The 20,210-nt window shown below is 48.1% G+C and overlaps 1 protein-coding gene across 3 annotated transcripts in view; it reads left to right on the top strand.

Annotated features, from left to right (window-relative positions):
- Nucleotides 1-20,210, top strand: part of TSHZ2 (teashirt zinc finger homeobox 2) — a 425,385-nt gene that overhangs the window by 247,829 nt on the left and 157,346 nt on the right. The window contains exon 2 of one of the 3 annotated variants that reach the window (XM_059705277.1): nt 279-3,227. In XM_059705277.1, the coding sequence (XP_059561260.1) occupies nt 279-3,227 (2,949 nt within the window). Of the gene's footprint in view, nt 1-278; nt 5,235-20,210 lie in introns of those variants that run through there. The other 2 variants (XM_059705276.1, XM_059705275.1) reach the window with 2 other exon arrangements.

Genomic DNA, 20,210 nt, shown 5'->3' with positions numbered 1-20,210 from the left:
TCTCACATGGATGCTTCTCTCTGTCTCTCCCTCTTCCTTACACTCTCTAAAAAATGAATGGAAACATATCCTCAGGTGAGGATTAACAAAAAACAAAGAAGCCGAGGAGGGTTAGGTAGCACGAAGGGCATCATTTGGCTTTTCCTGTATCCATTGCCTACCGTTCATGCACGTGTAAATGGATTGCTCTTCGGTGGGATGTGGAAAGCCCTGTCCCAGTGGAAATCGGGTGGAACCTGTGACCTGGTGTTGATATTTCATCTCTTCTTGTCTTGCAGGCTATGCCCAGGAGGAGCAGCTGAAGGACCAGGAGGAGATAAAAGAGGAAGAGGAGGAGGAGGAAGACAGCGGTTCCGTGGTTCAACTCCAGAGCAGCAATGACCCCGGGACAGACGAGGAGCTAGACATGGGCCCGGAGCCAAAGGGCTGCTTCAGCTACCAGAACTCCCCAGGCAGCCACTTGTCCAACCAGGACGCGGAGAGCGAGTCTCTGCTGAGCGACGCCAGTGACCCCGTGTCCGACGTCAAGAGCGTGTGCGGCCGGGATGCCCCGGACAAGACAGCCGGCGCTCGGCCCAAGCTGCCCGGGGAAGCCCACAACTGCATGGACAAAATGACGGCCGTCTACGCCAACATCTTGTCTGATTCCTACTGGTCGGGCCTGGGCCTGGGCTTTAAGCTGTCCCACAGCGACAGGCGGCATTGTGACACCCGAAACGGCGGCAGCAAGACGGATTTTGATTGGCACCAAGACGCTCTGTCCAAAAGCCTGCAGCAGAACCTGCCCTCCAGGTCCGTGTCGAAGCCCAGCCTGTTCAGCTCGGTGCAGCTGTACCGGCAGAGCAGCAAGGCGTGCGGGAGCGTCTTCACCGGGGCCAGCAGGTTCCGCTGCCGCCAGTGCAGCGCCGCCTACGACACCCTGGTCGAGCTGACCGTGCACATGAACGAGACGGGCCACTACCAAGACGACAACCGCAAAAAGGACAAGCTTCGGCCCCTGAGCTACTCCAAGCCCCGCAAGCGGGCCTTCCAGGACATGGACAAGGAGGACGCCCAGAAGGTGCTGAAGTGCATGTTCTGTGGCGACTCTTTCGACTCCCTCCAGGATTTGAGCGTCCACATGATCAAAACGAAACATTACCAAAAAGTGCCTTTGAAGGAGCCAGTCCCCACAATTTCATCAAAAATGGTTGCTCCGGCGAAGAAACGTGTCTTTGATGTCAACCGGCCGTGTTCCCCGGACTCCACCACGGGGTCGTTCGCGGACTCGTTTTCGTCCCCGAAGAGCAGCAGCCTGCAGCTGTCCTCCAACAACCGCTACGGCTACCAGAACGGCGCCAGCTACACCTGGCAGTTCGAGGCCTGCAAGTCCCAGATCCTAAAGTGCATGGAGTGTGGGAGCTCCCACGACACCTTGCAGCAGCTCACCACCCACATGATGGTCACAGGTCACTTTCTCAAGGTCACCAGCTCTGCCTCCAAGAAAGGGAAGCAGCTGGTGTTAGACCCGCTGGCGGTGGAGAAAATGCAGTCTTTGTCGGACGCGCCGAACAGCGATTCTCTGGCTCCCAAGCCATCAAGTAACTCAGCTTCCGACTGTGCAGCTTCCACGACTGAGATAAAGAAGGAGAGTAAGAAAGAAAAGCCAGAGGAGGCCAACCAGGAGGAGAAAGCCGTGAAAAGCGAGGACTATGAAGACCCTCTACAAAAGCCTTTAGACCCCACAATAAAGTATCAGTACCTGCGGGAGGAGGATCTGGAAGACGGCTCCAAGGGTGGAGGGGACATCCTGAAGTCACTGGAAAACACTGTCACCACCGCCATCAACAAGGCCCAGAATGGGGCTCCCAGCTGGAGCGCGTACCCCAGCATCCACGCCGCCTACCAGCTGTCGGAGGGCACCAAGGCCTCCTTGCCTCTGGGCTCCCAGGTGCTGCAGATGCGGCCTAACCTCACCAACAAGTTGAGGCCGATTGCTCCCAAGTGGAAAGTCATGCCCCTGGTTTCCGTGCCCACGAACCTGGCCCCGTACACTCAAGTGAAGAAGGAGCCAGAAGACAGAGAGGAAATGGTGAAGGAGTGCGGGAAGGAAAGTCCCCGCGAAGAGGCATCATCTTTCAGCCACAATGAGGGCGAGTCCTGCTCCAACAGCGAACCCCCTTCCGAATCCAAAAAGGCTGAGCCTTGTCCCCCAAAGGAGGAGGACAAGCCGATGAAAGAGGGCGGTGAGAAGGAAAATCCCCAGCCTCTGGAGCCCGCGTCTCCCCTCAGCAACGGGTGCGCCCTCGCCAACCACGCGTCGGCCCTGCCGTGCATCAACCCGCTGAGCGCGCTGCAGTCCGTCCTGAACAACCACCTGGGCAAAGCCACGGAGCCCCTGCGCTCCCCTTCCTGCTCCAGCCCCAGCTCAAGCACAATCTCTATGTTTCACAAGTCGAGTCTCAGTGTCATGGACAAGCCGGCCTTGAGTCCTGCCACCGCGAGGCCGGCCAGCGTGTCCAGGCGCTACCTGTTTGAGAACAACGATCAGCCCATCGACCTGACCAAGTCCAAAAGCAAGAAAGCCGAGTCCTTGCAAGCACAATCCTGCACGTCCCCGCCTCAGAAGCATGCTCTGTCTGACATCGCCGACATGGTCAAAGTCCTCCCCAAAGCCACCACCCCGAAGCCCGCCGCTTCCTCCAGGGTCCCGCCCGTGAAGCTGGAAGTGGACGTCAGGCGCTTCGAGGATGTCTCCAGTGAAGTCTCGACGTTGCATAAAAGAAAGGGCCGGCAGTCCAACTGGAACCCTCAGCACCTTCTGATCCTGCAGGCTCAGTTTGCCTCCAGCCTCTTCCAGACGTCGGAGGGCAAGTACCTGCTGTCCGACCTGGGCCCCCAAGAGCGAATGCAGATCTCAAAGTTTACGGGACTCTCGATGACCACCATCAGCCACTGGCTGGCCAACGTCAAGTACCAGCTTAGAAAAACGGGAGGGACGAAATTTCTGAAAAACATGGACAAAGGCCACCCCATCTTTTATTGTAGTGACTGTGCCTCCCAGTTTAGAACCCCTTCTACCTACATCAGCCACTTAGAATCTCACCTCGGTTTCCAAATGAAGGACATGACCCGCATGGCCGTGGAGCAGCAAGGCAAGGTGGACCAAGAGATCTCCCGGGTGTCGTCGGCTCAGAGGTCTCCGGAAACCATAGCTGGCGAAGAGGACACAGACTCTAAGTTCAAGTGTAAGTTGTGCTCTCGGACATTTGTGAGCAAACATGCAGTAAAACTCCACCTAAGCAAAACGCACAGCAAGTCACCCGAACACCACTCTCAGTTTGTAACAGACGTGGACGAAGAATAGCTCTGCAGGTATGGGTTTGCTCCCAGGTGGTGTGACGGTGACCTTGGAGGAGTTCCTTGAAGGGAGATGGGTCTCTTAGGCAGCTAACGTCTCCCCGTACCAGAGGCCAGTAGCCTGCTGGAATAAGACTTAGTTTTACAAAGACTAGAACCTGATAAATAAGTCCTATCTGTTCTCTCGTTCTCTCCACTGTAGACTTGGGCACTAGCATGAAATGGGTTTAGGGAGATGGAGCTCACAGGTTCCCGCTTCATGATTCGTGATCCCCATAGTTTCCCAATGCCCAGCTTGCCAGGGCCGCCCAAGGCTACACGTCATTTTAATTAATATGTACTAATTTCTCTCCCGTCCCATTTCACCACCTCCCCTGCCCATAGGAATGCTAATGACTTAGAAAGTGAGACAGAAAAGGCCATCCACAGAATAAAGACTGTAGAGTTCCTGGGGGCAGCCACTGTGCAGATTTCTTAATCAGCTTATGAGTAGTTTAAAGTTGTCTTTATCATCATTACTTGTAATCAATGCTTTTTGCAGCTACTGTCAGCACTCGCTCCCTTCTGCCCCCTTCCCTTTGCTCATTCCTCCCTTAGGCTTCCCGTGAATGAGCATCTGCCCTGAAGTCAGATGGTAGAAAATAGTATTCTCTGCACAACACTGAGATGAAAAGAGAGGAGGCGTATCTTCTCTCATCTTCCATTTTCCCTAGGATAGACTAATTCCAGAGTTCACCTGTAAAGAAGATGGGTGTGATGCATGCCCTTGACATTGTATTTTACAGAAAGAAGCAAGTGACTTTCTGCCCACCCATTGCCAATGCACATGGGTCCCCCAGCTTCAAGATGACTTGCATCATGTATCATAGAAGCTCTGTGCCTTGTAGAGTCACCAGTGCCCAGACTGTCAATGTCGTCCCAGAAAGAGGACAGAGACCAAGGTCAGATACCTTGGCAGACTAGTCACACTGGCCATCTTCAAATATGTTCGAGGCTGGGTCTTAAATCCCTTTTCTCTCAGTTTGTATCTTCTCTGCTGCCTTTTCTCTTCCCTCCATCATGACACCTCCCCATGTGTTAGGGACCCTCACATATATGCAGGGTATCTTCCACCACAGGCCACACCCCACGCTGACTTAAAGCTTTGGCATTTGCTGGTCCAGTCTATGTTATGCTAGGTTACAGATAAGCTCTTTTGATTATTCACAATAAGACATGAACAGCTATGAATAACAAGGTAGAAGCCCTCACCGTCTCCAATGGTCAGAGTGTTTGTTTTTCAATAGGAGGCTTTCAGGTCAAGCCACAGAGGTATGAGCACTAGCAGGGCCAGGTGGAGACAGGTGTGTATATAACGTGGCTTCAGGCTCACTTCCCAACAGGGAGGGAGGCTGGCAGAGTATGAGATGGTCACATGAAATAAAGGGTTAAAACATCGGATCTGGGACTTTCAGTGAAAATATCTAAGACCTTCTGATAAAGGGTATGCCATCCCATAATTCCAATGGCTCTCTGGGCTCCAATGAAGACTATTGTTTTGTTTGCATGTTTTTATCATGATAATTAAAACGTGTTACTGGCAGATTCATCTCTTGCTTTCTAAGCATGATTTGTTCAGCTCGTACTATTGAAAGAAACGCTGAAAATCATCTATTGAATCTACACATGAGCTTGGGGCTCGGCAAATCTATTTATTTGCTCTATAACATTTTAAGTTTTATGTAACTTGCTATTACGCTTTTCTGGTCCTTCCAAAAAAAAATGGTGAATATACACAGAATATCCAAAGAGATGAGACATGTTGCCAATCCCATAGTAGTAGGTTCAAACCATGGTGAAAAGGACAAATAGGTAATGTTTATTTGTGCTACAATAAAGACCAATTTTCCACCTGCTAGGTTTGTAATCATTTTTTAAATTTATATCACTGCCCAAACATTGTGATGTGGAAGTGGAGAGGGGGGGAGAAAAAGAAAGCCAGCCATGGTCAAAATCCGAAATGTGCTTACCCGTTCTAGGGAAGCAAAGGTAAACCAATAGTTGGGGGGAAACCCACAGAAAAGGTACTGACAGCTGTTAAATGCGTAGAAGGAGAGCTCTGTTCCTCATCTCTCTGCATTTGTTCAGGAATAAATATCTCTGGTTTGGCCTTTTGGAGCCCATATTACAGGGTTATCCTTCTGTGAAACATGCTCCGTCCTGATAGAGACACCGTGAGTCTGAGATTCTGAGGGGGCACCGCAGAAACACAGGTTTGAGTATTTGGGACTCAGTTCAAGCCATGGGAGTGCGCGTGTGTTGTGTGACCATGAAATCGGTGCGGGTGTTGAGTGTGTTTATGGTGTTCTAAACATAGGCCCATCTGCCAGAACGGTTTCCCATGGCACAAAGGTGGCTTTCAGAGGCTTTGGTCACTTAGAAAAGAATCCCTGAGCCCTCGGATCCTCTTTTGGAACAATATTTATGCCAGACCTTGCCCACTGCTTAGAATGATACATATATGGTTTTAAATGATCACCGAACGAGATCACTGCTATCTGGAACTCTGATTCTCGTTGGTGTGCGCAACAGCATAAATCGCACAAAATGACGTGGAGTTTTAGAAAGCATGATCAAGATTTTGCTAGAAAGTTGGGGGCTTTACTGTATCTATATTCCCTATAGGATGCCAATTTTGACCTGAATTTTCTTTCCTTTCTTGGGTATGTCTTAAATCCTGCAAATTGCTCTGCCAAATGTTAAATACCACTTTTCATTAAATAATAATTAGCAAATATTAAATGTGCATTCCTATTTTAGGAGAGCAGTAATCTGAAAGTATTTCAATTGGTATTTGTATATACTGTACCTTTAAAAACCACATGCTCTTAAACAATAGAAATTAAATAAAAAGCAAATTAATGAATCTGAAATTCATAAGGACTTGAAATTTTAGTCATTACCATGTGATATGGTGTATACATTTAGCAGCACATTTAGCCTTGAAATTGGTGTCAGGAATGAATTCTAATCCAATGAGCTGCCACCTTTGATGTGGATGATTTAATAAAAATCCATGTTCATGGTGAACAGCATGTAAGGTTGCCAGATAAAACAGGATGTCCGGTTTAATTCGAAGTTCAAATAACTGAAAAACATGGTTGTTGTTTTTTTTTCAGTTAAAATGTGTTTTGTGGTTTTTTCAGTTCAGGATAAGTGTGTCCCAAATAGTACAGTAGCCATATTTATACTAAAAAAAAAAATTCATTGTTTATCTGAGATTCAAATTTAAGTGGGAATTTTGTATTTTTATTGGCTAAATCTGGCAACCCTAACAACATGGATTACCTGACGATCTGGAAGAGCAAAATGGCTAGTCTAATTTTTTTTTAAATTACAGTTGACATATAATAGTGTATTAATTTTAGGTGTACAACATAGTGATGAGACATTTATATAACTTACAAAGTCTAATGCCCACCTAACATCATACAAAGGTATTACAATACTAGAGGCCCAATGCACAAAATTCATGCAAGAGCAGGCATTCCTTCCCCCATCTGCTGGCACTGGCTTCCCTCTGGCACCTGGGACCTGGGCTTCCCTCACAGCCTCTGCTTCATCTGGAAGGTCGTCCAGAAGGCCATCTGGTCTAATTAGCATATTACACTTCTATTATTATAGATTATTGACTAGATTCCCTATGCTATGCTTTACATTCCCACAACTGTTTTTATAACTGGCAATTTGTACTTCTTAATCCCTTCCCATTTTCACCCATCCCCCCAACCCCACTCCCATCTGGCAACCACCAATTTGTTTTCTGTATTTATGAGTGTATTTCTATTGTGTTTGTTCATTTCTTTTGTTTTTTAGATTTCACATATAAGTAAAAGCATATGGTATTGGTCTTTGTCTGACTTATTTCACTTAGCACAATACCCTCTAGGCTCATCCATTTTGTTGCAGATGGTATGATTTCACCCTTTTTTAATGGCTGAGTAAGATTCCATTGTATACATGCACCATGTCTTCTTCATCCAATCTCCTATTGATGGTCACCTAGGTTGCTTCCATATCTTGGCTATTGTAAGTAACATTGCAATGAACCTAGCAATGCACATGTCTTTTTAAATTAGTGTTTTGGATTTCTTTGGATAGATACCCAGAAGTGGAATTACTGGGTCATAGGTAGTTCTATTTTTAATTTTTTGAGGAACCTCTATACTGTTTTCCATAGTGGCTGCACCAATTTACAATCCCACCAATGAGGGTTCTCCTTTCTTCACATCCTCACCAACAGTGTTGTTTATTTATTGTTGATATGTGCTGGACTCACTCATATCTATAAGAGGCATGGACCTTCCTTCAACCATTAAATAAATCTTGCCTTCCCTCCCTTCTTCCTTCCTTCCTTCTCTCCTTCCTTCCCTCTGTCCTTCCTTTCTTCCTTCCCTCCCTTCTTCCATCCTTCCTCCCTTTCTGACCCCCCACACCCCGCATTGTTTTCACCCTTCTCATCACATCAGTGGTGCTTTGGCTCCACAGCAGCTTCCAGTCCACATGGACATGTAGTGGTGACTCAGCAGCTGTGCTGACTGTATAGCAGCCCAAGTGCCGGGCCTGCCCCAGGTGCTTCATGAACATTTTTTCACTGTATTCCCACAACAGCCTGTGAGGGAGAGGTGGATCCAACCAAATTCCAGGAGAGGAAATGGAGGCAGAGAGTCTGCGTGAATTCCCCAAGATTCCACAATCTCTGAGCCTCACTCATTTTCACCTAGCTAGAAAGCCATCACTCCATGCCCGGCACAGTGCTGATCCCAGGGAATGAACCAGTGGCCAGGACAAGAGAACGCCTTTGAGCCTAGTGGCAGACATAGATGGGCAGGCTGGGGGAAACGTTGAATGGAGCCCATGGGAGGGCATCTGCCCACTTCAAGGGAAGTGAAGAGGGGACTGGTGTTTAGGAGGCAGCGTGATGTTAGGGGAAGACTCTGGCTGCCAAGGCCCGGAGCCTGAGTTCAAACCCCAACTCCTGAACTCTGGTTGATATGCCCTGTAAAATGTGGACATATGAAAGTTGTGAGGATTAAGTAAATGTATGCAGTTCTTTTCCATAAAGCCTAGCACATAGTAGGTTCACAAGAAAATCTTATTCTAGACTGGCACTACAGGGCCCTGCCATGTCCCTCAGCCTCCCCTGAGATATATAAAGTTTGCAGTCTTGCTGGCCATGGTGGCTCAGTGGTTGAGCATCGACCTATGAACCAGGAGGTCACGGTTCGATTCCCAGTCAGGGCATATGCCCAGGTTGCAGGCTTAATCCCCGATCATGCAGGAGGCAGTGGATCAATGATTCGCTCTCATCATTGATGTTTCTGCCTCTCCCCCCCTCTCCCTTCCTCGCTGAAATCAATAAAAATATATTTGAGGGGGGGGGGGGAGGGAAACCCTTGCAGTCTTCCCAGCTGATTAATGACTGGGCAGGTGATCCATGGGCCCTCAACCTGTAGTTTAATAATAACGATCTCAACTGACAGAAAAACTAGCACTCAGTGGCCCCTTCCTCTGAGCCAGGCATGCTTCTTCATCTCATTCTGATTTTGCAAATAGCTCAAAAGGTTTCATGATTTGTCTGAGAACACACAGTAAATGTACAGGTGACATTCAAACCCAGGGCCGCCCCATACTCAACAACTGGTCTCCGTCCCTCGGTTTCTCCTCCACTTTGCCTGATGGTTTCTGGGTGCTACTCAGGCTAGGCTTACACATTCAACAGTGCAGAGAAAAGGCTGTAAATGTGCCTCAGCGTTGAGTGATGAGCAAGGAGCAAGGCCTCTCCTTGGAGGTGCAACTGCGATTCAAATATTGCAACTCAGGGGCCGGGGCCGGACCTGCAGGATAAAGCCCCGCATCCTCACTCCCTGAGCGTTGATGTCCTTGTTCGGTGAGGTAATCATACATTCACCATATGGTGCAAACCAAGAACTGGCCCAAATTCTGGTGCAAGTAGACATCTAAGAGTTTTGTGTGTTTTTTTTAAATCTTCATCCTGACTTTCTGGAATTCATTTTGAGAAACAGGGTCAACCACAGGATGACAGCATTTCCAGTGCAAGCAAGAAACCAATGCACCGCCTCTGCTAACGTTTCCACTTGACCAGGCGACGGCTTGGCGCCCCTGCGCTTGAGCGCGCTCAGTCTCCCTCGCACGTCCCCCTCATTTGGACTCCTGAACGCTCAATCCTGACGTGTATAATTTGGTGCTTTAATATAGAGTAACATTATTTTTCATTTACTCCAATCTGCCATCAGTATCATCTTTTCATTTAACCAGATGCAATTCTTTTTTCTTCCGCTAAATTGAAAATCCATGAGCGACAGGGAGTGCAATGTTTTAATTAGCTCATATTTTTTATATGGATTTATGTCTTTAAAATGCATTTGTGTAATTCTTCAGCTAAATTAAAAACGTCTTTCTGTGAAAGTGAGGAGGGGAAAATAAAGAGCTAAATGGTGTCATTAGCTTAGGTAGATGCGGGTGGAGAGCAGGGGCTAGAGAGGGACAGCCTCTACCCCTGGAGCACCTCCTGGGCCGATTTTGAACTTGCCCTTTATGTAAAGAAGTCTTTCTCTATAACGATTTCTCCAAAATGGCTTCAGGAGGGATTTTTTTAAAGGCCCCGAATAGGTAAACAAGCAGTTACCTTCAAGGAACTAATTTGAAACTGAACCCACCATGGAACAAAACAGGAAAAAAAAAAGAGAGAGAGAGAGAAGTCATAATGATAAACAGTTTTCTCCTGCATTTCTCTCTTTGTCTTTTTTTCTTTTAAAAAAACTATCAAGTTTAAAGCTTTCTGCAGTGCTTTTTGCCTGCCTTATAGGAGACAAGTGACATTGCGTGGTAAATGGGAGAAAAAGCCATGCAGAACTGAAATCTCTCTGGCGCTGACACTAACTTGCCCTCTATTGTTGGGAGCGAGCAGGAACTCATGATTGTTCATCAGACGGCCTTAATGCGGCTCCGGCGTTCAGCTATAATTTCTGCTTGCATTTATAATTACTGTCATAGACTGCACACCTCGGTGAGCAGATTAAAGCTATAAACTATTTAGCCGTGGCTCTAAGACGAGGAACTTGATTTGTCTGGCAGGAGTTATTTGTTAGGGAGCTTGACACATCACATAAAAATGACTCGACTTGATGAAGAACAATGCGGTTTTAGCAATGCAGGGATTTTAAATCAGCCCCGACGCCACGCCCTGCAAGAGTCACAGGGCCGCTTGTTAAATGATATGTAGGCCACAGAGGTGACAGAGTGAATGCGCTAAGGGAACCAAAATAGAAGAGGATTTGGGTGCCGTGGCTGTCTCTCCTGACGCTTCCCCAGAAGGCACAGGAGCTGGTTGGAAGCCAGTGTCATGTCCTCTGAGTCAGTCCCGTGTGAAGGTATCAGGAGGCTCACCTGGCAGGACACGGGGATGCCACGAGCCAAAGGCACAGGTCACATTCTGGGGGAGGGCGGGTCTTAGGGAACTTGTGCTGCTGTTGACAATGTTCACCTCTCCAAACCCAGGAGGCCAGGGCAATGCAGAGTGGAGGCCAGGGCGAGCTTTTTCCTGAACACTCTTTATTTCTTTGTTTATTTCCTGTGTTTGACTTGCAGGAGGCACAGGGTATGTGTAGGCGTGGAGGGCATTATCCTAGTGGGCTAATCTCCTACTGATGGTGTGAACACTCAAAAAGTAATGCCAGTTCAGGTTGATGGGAGGGGCTGGCTCCGCCTCCCCCTTTCTCTGCCTTGGTTCCTGGTGAAATGAGTTTGAACGGTGCCTCGACACTGGGCCTGGCCCACAAAGCAGGTGCCCGACCAGCTTCACTCTCCTCTCTATTTTCCACCTTGGCCACCTGCTTCAAAAAAGATGTGTTTGCTGAAGGCTTAAGTCCAGGTGTGGGATGGGTTGTGCCATTTCATTTGAAGAAATAAGGAGAGAGTTGAGTGCAGATTTAACTAAACAGCTCTGGGGTGTAACATGAAAGAACCGGGCGGAGCTGGGCTGCCCCTGAGACTGGACGGAAGGAGCTCTCATCTGCCGCTCTTCCCCTCCGAAGCCCCCTGCTCTCTCCACACCAGCTACAGTCCGGGTCACCGGTGCCTACCACGCTTAGCAAGGTCTGCCTTGGCATTCTCAGTGCAGAGGTTGGTGGTGGTGCTGATGAGGAAATGTGCTGAGAAAAGGAAGTGCTTAACGCAGAGCCTGGTGGTGCCCACCTCACTGCCGTTGATGCTGACAGAGCACCAACATGTATGGAGCATTTAGTGTCCCAGCTATCGTGCTAAGCCCTTTCATAGGTTATCACAGTTAACCTTAACCCGGACGCTATGAAGAAAGACCTGTGATCACACCAGCTTACGGGTGAAGAAGCCAGCCCTCAGAGAGGTGGGTGACCAGCAAGGCCACACAGATAGTCACTGGCAGGGCTGGAAATCAGGTGTGGACAAGGCAGTGACTTATCGTCAGCCAGAATTTGGGCCCACAATTCTCCCAGCACCTTTCTGGGGTCCCATGGGTTATATTCTGTTGGGTGCTACACCCAGGTGTAAGACATGAGCCCTGTCCACAGGTTATACTCATAGGGGAGAAAAGATGAATGGGGATGTGGGGGAGGAGCAATATTTAAATATCCTGAAAGCCCAAATCTTTGACAGAGACAACTTTCTACCACTTGGGCCCTCCAGCAAACTGGTACTTTCAGTGTGCGTGGCTTTATCAGGTATTTTGTCATCAATAGGGAAAAAATAAATGATGTTTCAGGTTATATTATTTTCAATGCTACATTACTCGATTTCACAGTCAGATAGTTCTATTTCTGTTCACCAGAGGATTTTGTCATGTTTAATTGTTTACGTCCCCCTCTCCACTACCCCCCATACTTGCTGTAGCCTCCACTTCCCCCTTTGCAGCCTTCCTGTGGATTCTCTGGTGTGCGGTAACCATGGAGATGGGTCCCTATTGGGTAGTGTTGGCTCTGGCTTAGAAGTCAAAGAACCAATCAGAACCTCATCATCCCAGAAATGTAAGAGAATGAACATGGGAGGCCATTGGAAGAGGAGGGAAGGGGGAGGCCTGTCAGGAAGTGTCGGAGCCGGGACTTCCGGGTGCAGAAATCCCATGAAGGAGGCATAAGGCTGCTGAGCTCAGTGAGGAAGGATATGGGCATTGGGACTGCAGGTCTACCTGAGGGCCTAAGGCAGGTCATGTCACCTCCCTGGACCTCAGCTGCCCCACTGTGAGGTGGCTGCGTGAAGTCTGGCTGCAGGGAGCATTATGAGGATAAAAAGATAGAACCTAGTAAGGATCCTCCTAGTGCTGTATCCAGTGCATGGAAATCCCTGATGAAAGAGAGCTTCTCTCATAATTGTTCAAATACAGCAACAGTGATTGCCCTGGCCGGTGTGGCTCAGTGGGCTGGGCGACAGGTGTCCTCTGCACCAAAAGGCTGCTGGTTAGAGTCAAGGTCAGGGCACATGCCTGGCTTTTGGGCTCGGCCACCTGTAGGAAGGGGGTGATCCTAACTTCCTTTGGACATTCTCTATGTGTGAAATGACAGTAATGCCTGTGTCACTCATCAGGGAGGCGAATCAGGTAAAGAATGTAAACCCCTCAGCACAGCGCCCGGGCTTTGCACAGCACAGGAAGTTTGAGGAAGTGAGAACCAGTCCCAGCCCCAGGATTGGTGCAGAGGACTAACACCGCCATGAGGCTTGGCCTCTGAGTCAGAAATGTTTCCTGGGCTGCTCATGCCCATGGAGCCGTCAAATGCCTTCAGGTGAACGAATCGAGCGGGTCTGCATTCTCTGTGGCAGGTGCACCAGGACCTCCATTCCATTGCCCTTCAGTCCCTCCTCCTTGAGAGCCTGCTCCCTGCCTGGCTTTGTTCTGAGTGCTGAGCTCCCCTGAGGGGGAGGGGGCCCAGGCCTCACATCCGAGCAGAGGACAGTGGGTAGTGATACTAACAGCTAGCGTTTCTGAGCACATGAATGAGAGTAAATGGCGTCTAAGAATGAGGGCTGCCAGGGGATACGGGGCGCTGTAAGGGACCATGACAGGGCCCCCCACTTTCAACAGGGGGTCAGGGGAAGAAGACAAGGAGGTGAAAAAAGAGCCAGGCACGTGGCAAATTGGGAGCGCTAGTGTGGGATGACAGCTGGGGCTGGCGGGTGGGACAGGAGTCGGGGGAGGCAGGTCAGGGCTTTGTAGAACATCGGAAGCTTTGGGTTGGCCTCCCTAAGCGCAGTGAGGAGCCACTGGCGGGGTTTCAGCAGGAAGTGGCATGATCTCCTTTCTCCCACAGAAGATCACTCTGGCTACTGAGTGTGCCATGGATGGGAGGGGGCAAGGGCAGAAGTGGAGGCTAGGAGCGGGGGGGGGGGGGGGGACTTGTGGGGGAGGGGCAGTGTGGAGGATGTGGAAAGCAGGGTGGTCGGGGCAGTAGTGGAGCCAGGGAGCTCGGGGGCCGATGACCGGCTGCAGAGGAATTCCAGGTCATTTGGAACCAGGCTTGCCTAGGAAGAAGGGATGTCAGACTAAGACATGGAGGGCGTTAGGACAAAAGCTACCGACTTCTCAGCGGGCTGTAGACACAACTGCTCTTCCCGCATGGCCCCTGGACCTCCCCAACTCCAAAGGCAGGCCGTTTCTACCTGTTTCCCAAGAAGAACCCCTTTTGATTCAAGTAAACCACAATTTTTATGCCACGGGAAGTATGAAGTGCTCAGCCCCTGCTGTGCTCGCCTTCCTATTTTTCTGTCCTAATTTAATTCCTCCCTCCGTCTGCACGTCAGCCCCTCCTCTGAGCATCAGCCCTAGGTGGTCCGGACTTCGGCGCAGATTTACTGGCAAGATGAAATGGAGGAACACATTGTTTTTCCAAGATGATTTAATGACCTTTTGGGGCGTCCCCGTGACTGCTGAAATCTTCCGTAATTATTCCATTTGGCGGCAGAGAGTTCTGTTGATCAGAGGAAGGTTGATGGAGATGTCAAATGTCAATAAATTTGCAATCCATAATTGTAACCACTTGATGCTGGAGCAGACCAGGGAATGGCTTAGTCCCAAGGCCATGAATTGTTGCACCAACACAAGTACCAAAGCATTACACGTGCAAAAGCACTGCCCTGTCTTCCCTTCCTGCACAAGCCTTGTCTCTCTCCCAGCCTTGTTTTTCCTACGTATGTCCTTGTCACTGCTTCCTTCCCCGCAGAGGGACATGCTTCAGGCTCTACTGTCCAAAGACTTCTGAGTCCACCTCCTCCCAGAGCCAGTGATGCTACAAACACAGCCACGTGTGTCCCCTTGACAACCTCCCAACCTCCCTAGGTTTTTTGTTGTTGTTCTTTTGTTGGTTTTTGTGGGGGGGTTTTTTTGGTCTTGTCCAGCTCTCTTTAGCCCCTCCTAGAAACCAAACATTGATTTCTTTTCTGCTTTGTTGCTTTCCGACAGCATGAATGTTCCTAACAGTGGGGGGAAATACCCCCATATAAGCACACCCCTTGTGGGCTTGCTCTTTGACAAGTGTGAAGGATCTGGAAGATGCAAGAAAAGCTCAGAAGTCGTGGCAACACATGACAGAGGCATTTGCATAACACTCGTCTGATTCCTTGAGCTCACCTTAGCAAGTTTAACCTCTATGTCTCTAAGTTCCCAGTTCAAAAATGCAGTCTCCTCTGTCCTCGTGTTAATTTCTAAATTATATATCATTGTAGAGAGGCTCTTGTAGAGAATATGATGAGCCATTTTCACATCTAAAATGGGGAATTATAACTGAACATTGGTGGTCACTTATAAGTCACTGCAAGCAAAGTGGCATCTGTAACCACACGGCATTAATTGGGAAGAAACTCAGAGCATGAGCAAGGGACCTGGGAGGGGGAGGGGGTCACCAAGAGAGGACGGTCCAAGCAGATGGTCACAAACTCCTCGGTGGGCTGAGCACCCAACCCCAGTGCCCCCAGGGATAAGTTGAGGTTTGTCTAAAGCTGGAATTCTGCTCTGTGGCTTCTTTTTATTTTTCCTACAAATATTTTTAAGTGGAAACTTCCTTGGAGGTTGACAGATGTGGAGTAAGGCTCAGTAGGAATCTGCGGAAAGGCACGAGGATCTGTGGAGCTGAGGCAGCATCGCCGCCAGCCCACTGGAACATGAGCCAGGCACTGGGCGTGGGAACCCAAGTTTGGGGTGGCTATGCCCACCCTGGCTGGAGAGTACAGGGAGGTCTGGGGTCCAGCTGCCTGGGTTTGAATCCCAGTGTGGTGTTCACTAGTAGTAAAGCAGATGTCCGAACCTCTCTAAGACGCAATGTCCTCCTCTATAGGACTAGGATAACTGTCCTGCCTCAGGGGTTGATGAAAATAAATCATCCAGGTGATGCTTTAAGTCAATGGTTCTCAAACTTGAGTGTGTATCGAATCATCTGCAGGGCTTGTTAAAACCCAGATGATTGAGCCCCATCCCAGCGTGTCAGATTCAGTAGATCGTGGGCGGGGCCATAGATTGTGAATTTCTCACAAGTTCCCAGATGATGAGAGGATGCTGGCCCAGGGAACCACTGCTTTAATCACAGTAGCTGGCATGTGGTAAGAAGTCTAAAAAGTTCACTCTTATTAGCTTTCATTGAGTCTTCGACCTGACACTCTGTCTGTGTGGAGCTCAAGAGCAGAGGAAACAAGAGGAAAGGACCAGAATCTCGGAGAGTAGGGGGTGGCCTGGAAGTTTGCATGGCTCCGCTGAGACCATCAAGGAATAGGCGATACCGGCTCAGGTGTTTCTACTGTATCTGGAAGTCTCCTATCTGAAGAGCCTTGACTGGCCATCAAGGGAACAGGTCCTCGTCTTGACTTAGCTTGATACCTTTCTTGACTCTGAAAAGATGGGTCATAAAATTCTTTTGGAAGCAATAGTTAAAGCTGTTCAGCATGTTAACTCTAAACTGTGTTTATCAAAATCTCTTGTTTATAATTGACTGCGAACCAACTCAAACTTAATTTAGCAAAACGGAATTCATCGGCTCATCCAAGGGTAGAGTTGGTTTCATACACAGATGAATCCTAGTTTCCAAGCCTGTATATCATCAGAACTTGGTCTTTCCCTGTCTTTCAGCTCAGGTTTCCTCTGTGTTGTCTTCTTTTTCAGACAAATGGTAGATCTCTTGGACCAGACCCAGGAATTTATCCTCCCAGCATAGGAGTCTGTCTCTCAAGGGTGCCAATCAAATATGGAGATGAGTTTAGTTGGCCTGTGGAATCACATACTCTCGAAGCAATGCCTGTGGCTGGGAGGATGGATGGCCTCCTCGGCCTGGGTCAGACACACACTCCTGGAAGCAGTGAGGTTGAGTCAGCACTTTATAACGTGGCTGACATGGGCCTGCCCAGAGGGGTTGTGATATCAGCATTGGGAGGAAGAGGAAAGAACCTAAACCCAATTCATCTTGTTCAGTCTTTACCTAGACCATCTTTTCACTCTTCTGACATCTGCTCTTTTTTTAATTCTGAAATGACAGTGAGTGTCCCCACTCTTCTCCTAGGATCTATGAATCCTCCTCTCTCCCACACCTCCCACCACTCTCCATTTCATCTCTAATTTTTCTTGACTGGACCTCCATAATGCTTCTCCCTTGTCAGCCTTCTACTTCTGCTTGCACCGCAGTTAGGTGGTGGAAGCACACCCTGTCTCTTGCAAGGACTGGTGAAGTAGCCACCGTTAGACATTCTCATCTCTACTTACAACTCTGTGCCAGTTTGCCCAGCACAGATATGCCAGATTCAAAGTCATAACTCAAAGTTCATTCCATAAGGAAAAGAGCTATCATTCCATGAGTGTTTTTTTCTACCTCAGGGACTTTAAACACAGTCTTTCTTATCCTTCTATTAACCATTCTCATCATTTAAATATCAAGTTAAACATCACTTTCTTTAAAGACTCTTTCCTGAAAATCTAAGGAATCATCAAGCATTTTCTATAAACGGCCAAATAATAAATATTTTCACGGTTGTGTCCACACAGCCTCTGTCACAACTACTTAATCTGCCATTGTGGCATAAAAGCAGTCACAGGTGATATGTAAAAGAGTGGGCGTGGCTATGTTCCAATAAAACTTTATTGATGGACACTGAAATTTAAATTTTATATTATTTTTATGTGTCATAAAATATTCTCTCTCTTTTTTTCTTTTTTTTCCAGCCATTTAAAAAGGTAAAAACCATTCTTTGTTTGTGGGCCCTAAAAAAAAAAAAAAAAAAATCAGTAGTGGGCCAGATTTTATCCAGGGGCTATCGTTTGCCAAGCCCTGACCTAAAGCCATAAAGCCCTCTTACATGTGTCTTTCTCGTCACCTTATTTTACTTCCTTTATTAGATTTATAACTACCTGATATTATGTTACTTATTTGTGCATTTTCTTGTGCCTCGCACTGTGTTAGGCTCTCAGGATATAGCAGTACACAGAATGGAATTTTCCTTTCCTTCACAGATCTTCTAGGAGGAGAAAGACAGGAAACTAGAAAACAAATTCATAAACATGGTCATTTTGGATCCCATGAAGGAAATAAAGTGCTAAGGGCCTGTAGAATAGTGCTCATTTATTTTGAGAGGTGACAGCTGAGACATGAAGGATTGAGGGAACCTGTTCTGAAATGAGTGAGAAGAGGATTTCAGACAGGAACAGCAGTGCAAAGACCCTGTGGCAAGTAAGAATGGAGTTTTAGGGGAAACTGAAAGAAAACCAAGATTGCTGGAACTCTGTGAGCTCAGGGTGAAATCATTTTGAATATCTAGCGCAGACCCACTTGTGCAGGCCATGGTGACGACTCTGGATTATTCTGAGTTCATTAGCGGGTTTTGAGTAAGAGAAGGGCATGACCCAATTGGCATTTCTAAAGACAACTCTGGCTGCTCCTCAGGATGGATCTCAGATGCACGCGTGTGAATGTGCCTGTCTTTCCTTCACAGGAAGTTCCTTGAAGACCTCAGACATGGACCCTGCACAGATTAAGCCCTCAACAAAAACTTTGTGAAATTAATGCATTAATTAAAACCATTAACACAGCATAACTTTTTCTTGACTCCTTGACAGCAAGACTTTTTATAGCTAGGTTCCTGAAGCAGGTCAATTTACATCATAAAATTCAAAAATTACAGCTTATAACAAAAAGTGACCTCCCGTTATATAAAGTGGAAAACAAGCAAATTAATACCAGAGGTAATAAATGTCTGGACACTAATGGGACTTGAGCATAAAATATGTTCCCAGGGTCTTGGGAATAAGGATTCAAAATGAGGCTCGAATTCCTCAGCACCATTTAAATGAAGGTCCCCATTCCTAGTCCAACTAGAATGAAAGCAGCCAGTGCTGCATTCTCATTCTTTCTCATCGTCCAGTCAGCAATGTTTTTGTTTTTTGTTGTGGTTTTTTTTTTTAATTTCCTTATTGGTTAAGGTATTACAAATGTGTCCTCATCCCCCCATTAACCCCCAACCGCCCCCCCCACTCATGCTCTAACCCCCCTGTTGTCCGTGTCCATTGGTTTGGCTTATATGCATGCATACAAGTCCTTTGGTTGATCTCTTCCCCTTACCCCCACCCTCCCCTACTTTCCCTCTGGGGATTGATAGTCTGATCAATGTTTTTCTGTCTTTGGATCTGTCCCTGTTCTCCAGTCTATGTTGTTTTCTATATTCCACAAATGAGTGAGATCATGTGGTATTTATCTTTCTCTGACTGGCTTATTTCACTTAGCATAATCCGGCAGTGTTTTTGAACACATACTCTGCACAGGCACTGGAATCCAGGAACAAGCAAGACAGGGCACCCCGCCCCTCGTGGAGTTGATGTGCTGGTTAGTCACAGTGGTGGGGACAGCAGCCCAGAGAGAAACACAGTCATTTCGGTGCTATAAGTGCTAAGAATACAGGGCAATGGGGTGGGAGAGGGAAGACTACTGGAGATGGTGGGCAGAAAGGCCTTTCTGGGGATGTGACTTATTCGCTGAGGTCTGAAAAATGAAAAGCAACTGAGCATCCACCAAGTCAGAGAATGAGAGCTCCAGGCAGAAGGAACAGCACATGCCACGTCCCGGAGGTGAAGGAAACGCTGGGCATGTTCAAGGCAGTGTCTAGCACAGGGGGTCACAAACTTGCTCTGTCACAGGACCGGGTAGTAAATACTGGATGCTCTGCAGGCCATGCAGTGTCTATTGCAAGTACCGGCCCTGCCATTCCACCACCAAAGCAGCCATAGCTGATATTTGAAGGAGTGGGTGTGGCTGCGTTCCAATAACGCTTTATTTACAAAAACAGTTGGCGGGCTGGATCTGGCCCTCGGGCTGCATTTTGCCAGCCCTGATCCAGTAGGACAGTGTCTCAGGGAAGAGTCCCAGAAGCAGACCCTGACATCAGGATTCCTGGCCAAGTGGTTTCTTAGGAATGTGCTCCCAGGAGAAACCAGTTAGAGAGGGGAGAAGCAGGAGGAAGGGGAGACACCCAGGCAGGGAGTGAACTCCAACAAGGCCCAGCCTTTGCCGGATCCCTTGGGGAGCTCTGGGTGTTCGTCTGGAGGCAAGGGCTGGGCTCCGGTGCTCCCACTGCAGCTAGTCATTGATGAAGGGCTGGCCCAGGGGGCATAGTCTTTCGGGCATGGGGCACATTCAGGCAAAGCAGCTCCAGGAGCCATGGGCTGTCCGTGGAAGAGTTAGCTCCATGCATATCTGTTAACAGGAAAAACAGGCCGAAGCCAGGAGCAGGGCATAAGAATGAGCAAAGGGAATCCAGAGGCATCTCTACAGCGCCCCCTTCAGGTGGGTTTCACTGTGGCCTAGCTCTCCACCTTT

Source organism: Myotis daubentonii, chromosome 8 (genome assembly GCF_963259705.1).
Source record: "Myotis daubentonii chromosome 8, mMyoDau2.1, whole genome shotgun sequence".
Lineage (NCBI taxonomy): Eukaryota > Metazoa > Chordata > Mammalia > Chiroptera > Vespertilionidae > Myotis > Myotis daubentonii.
This window is presented reverse-complemented; position numbering and strand designations above follow the sequence as displayed.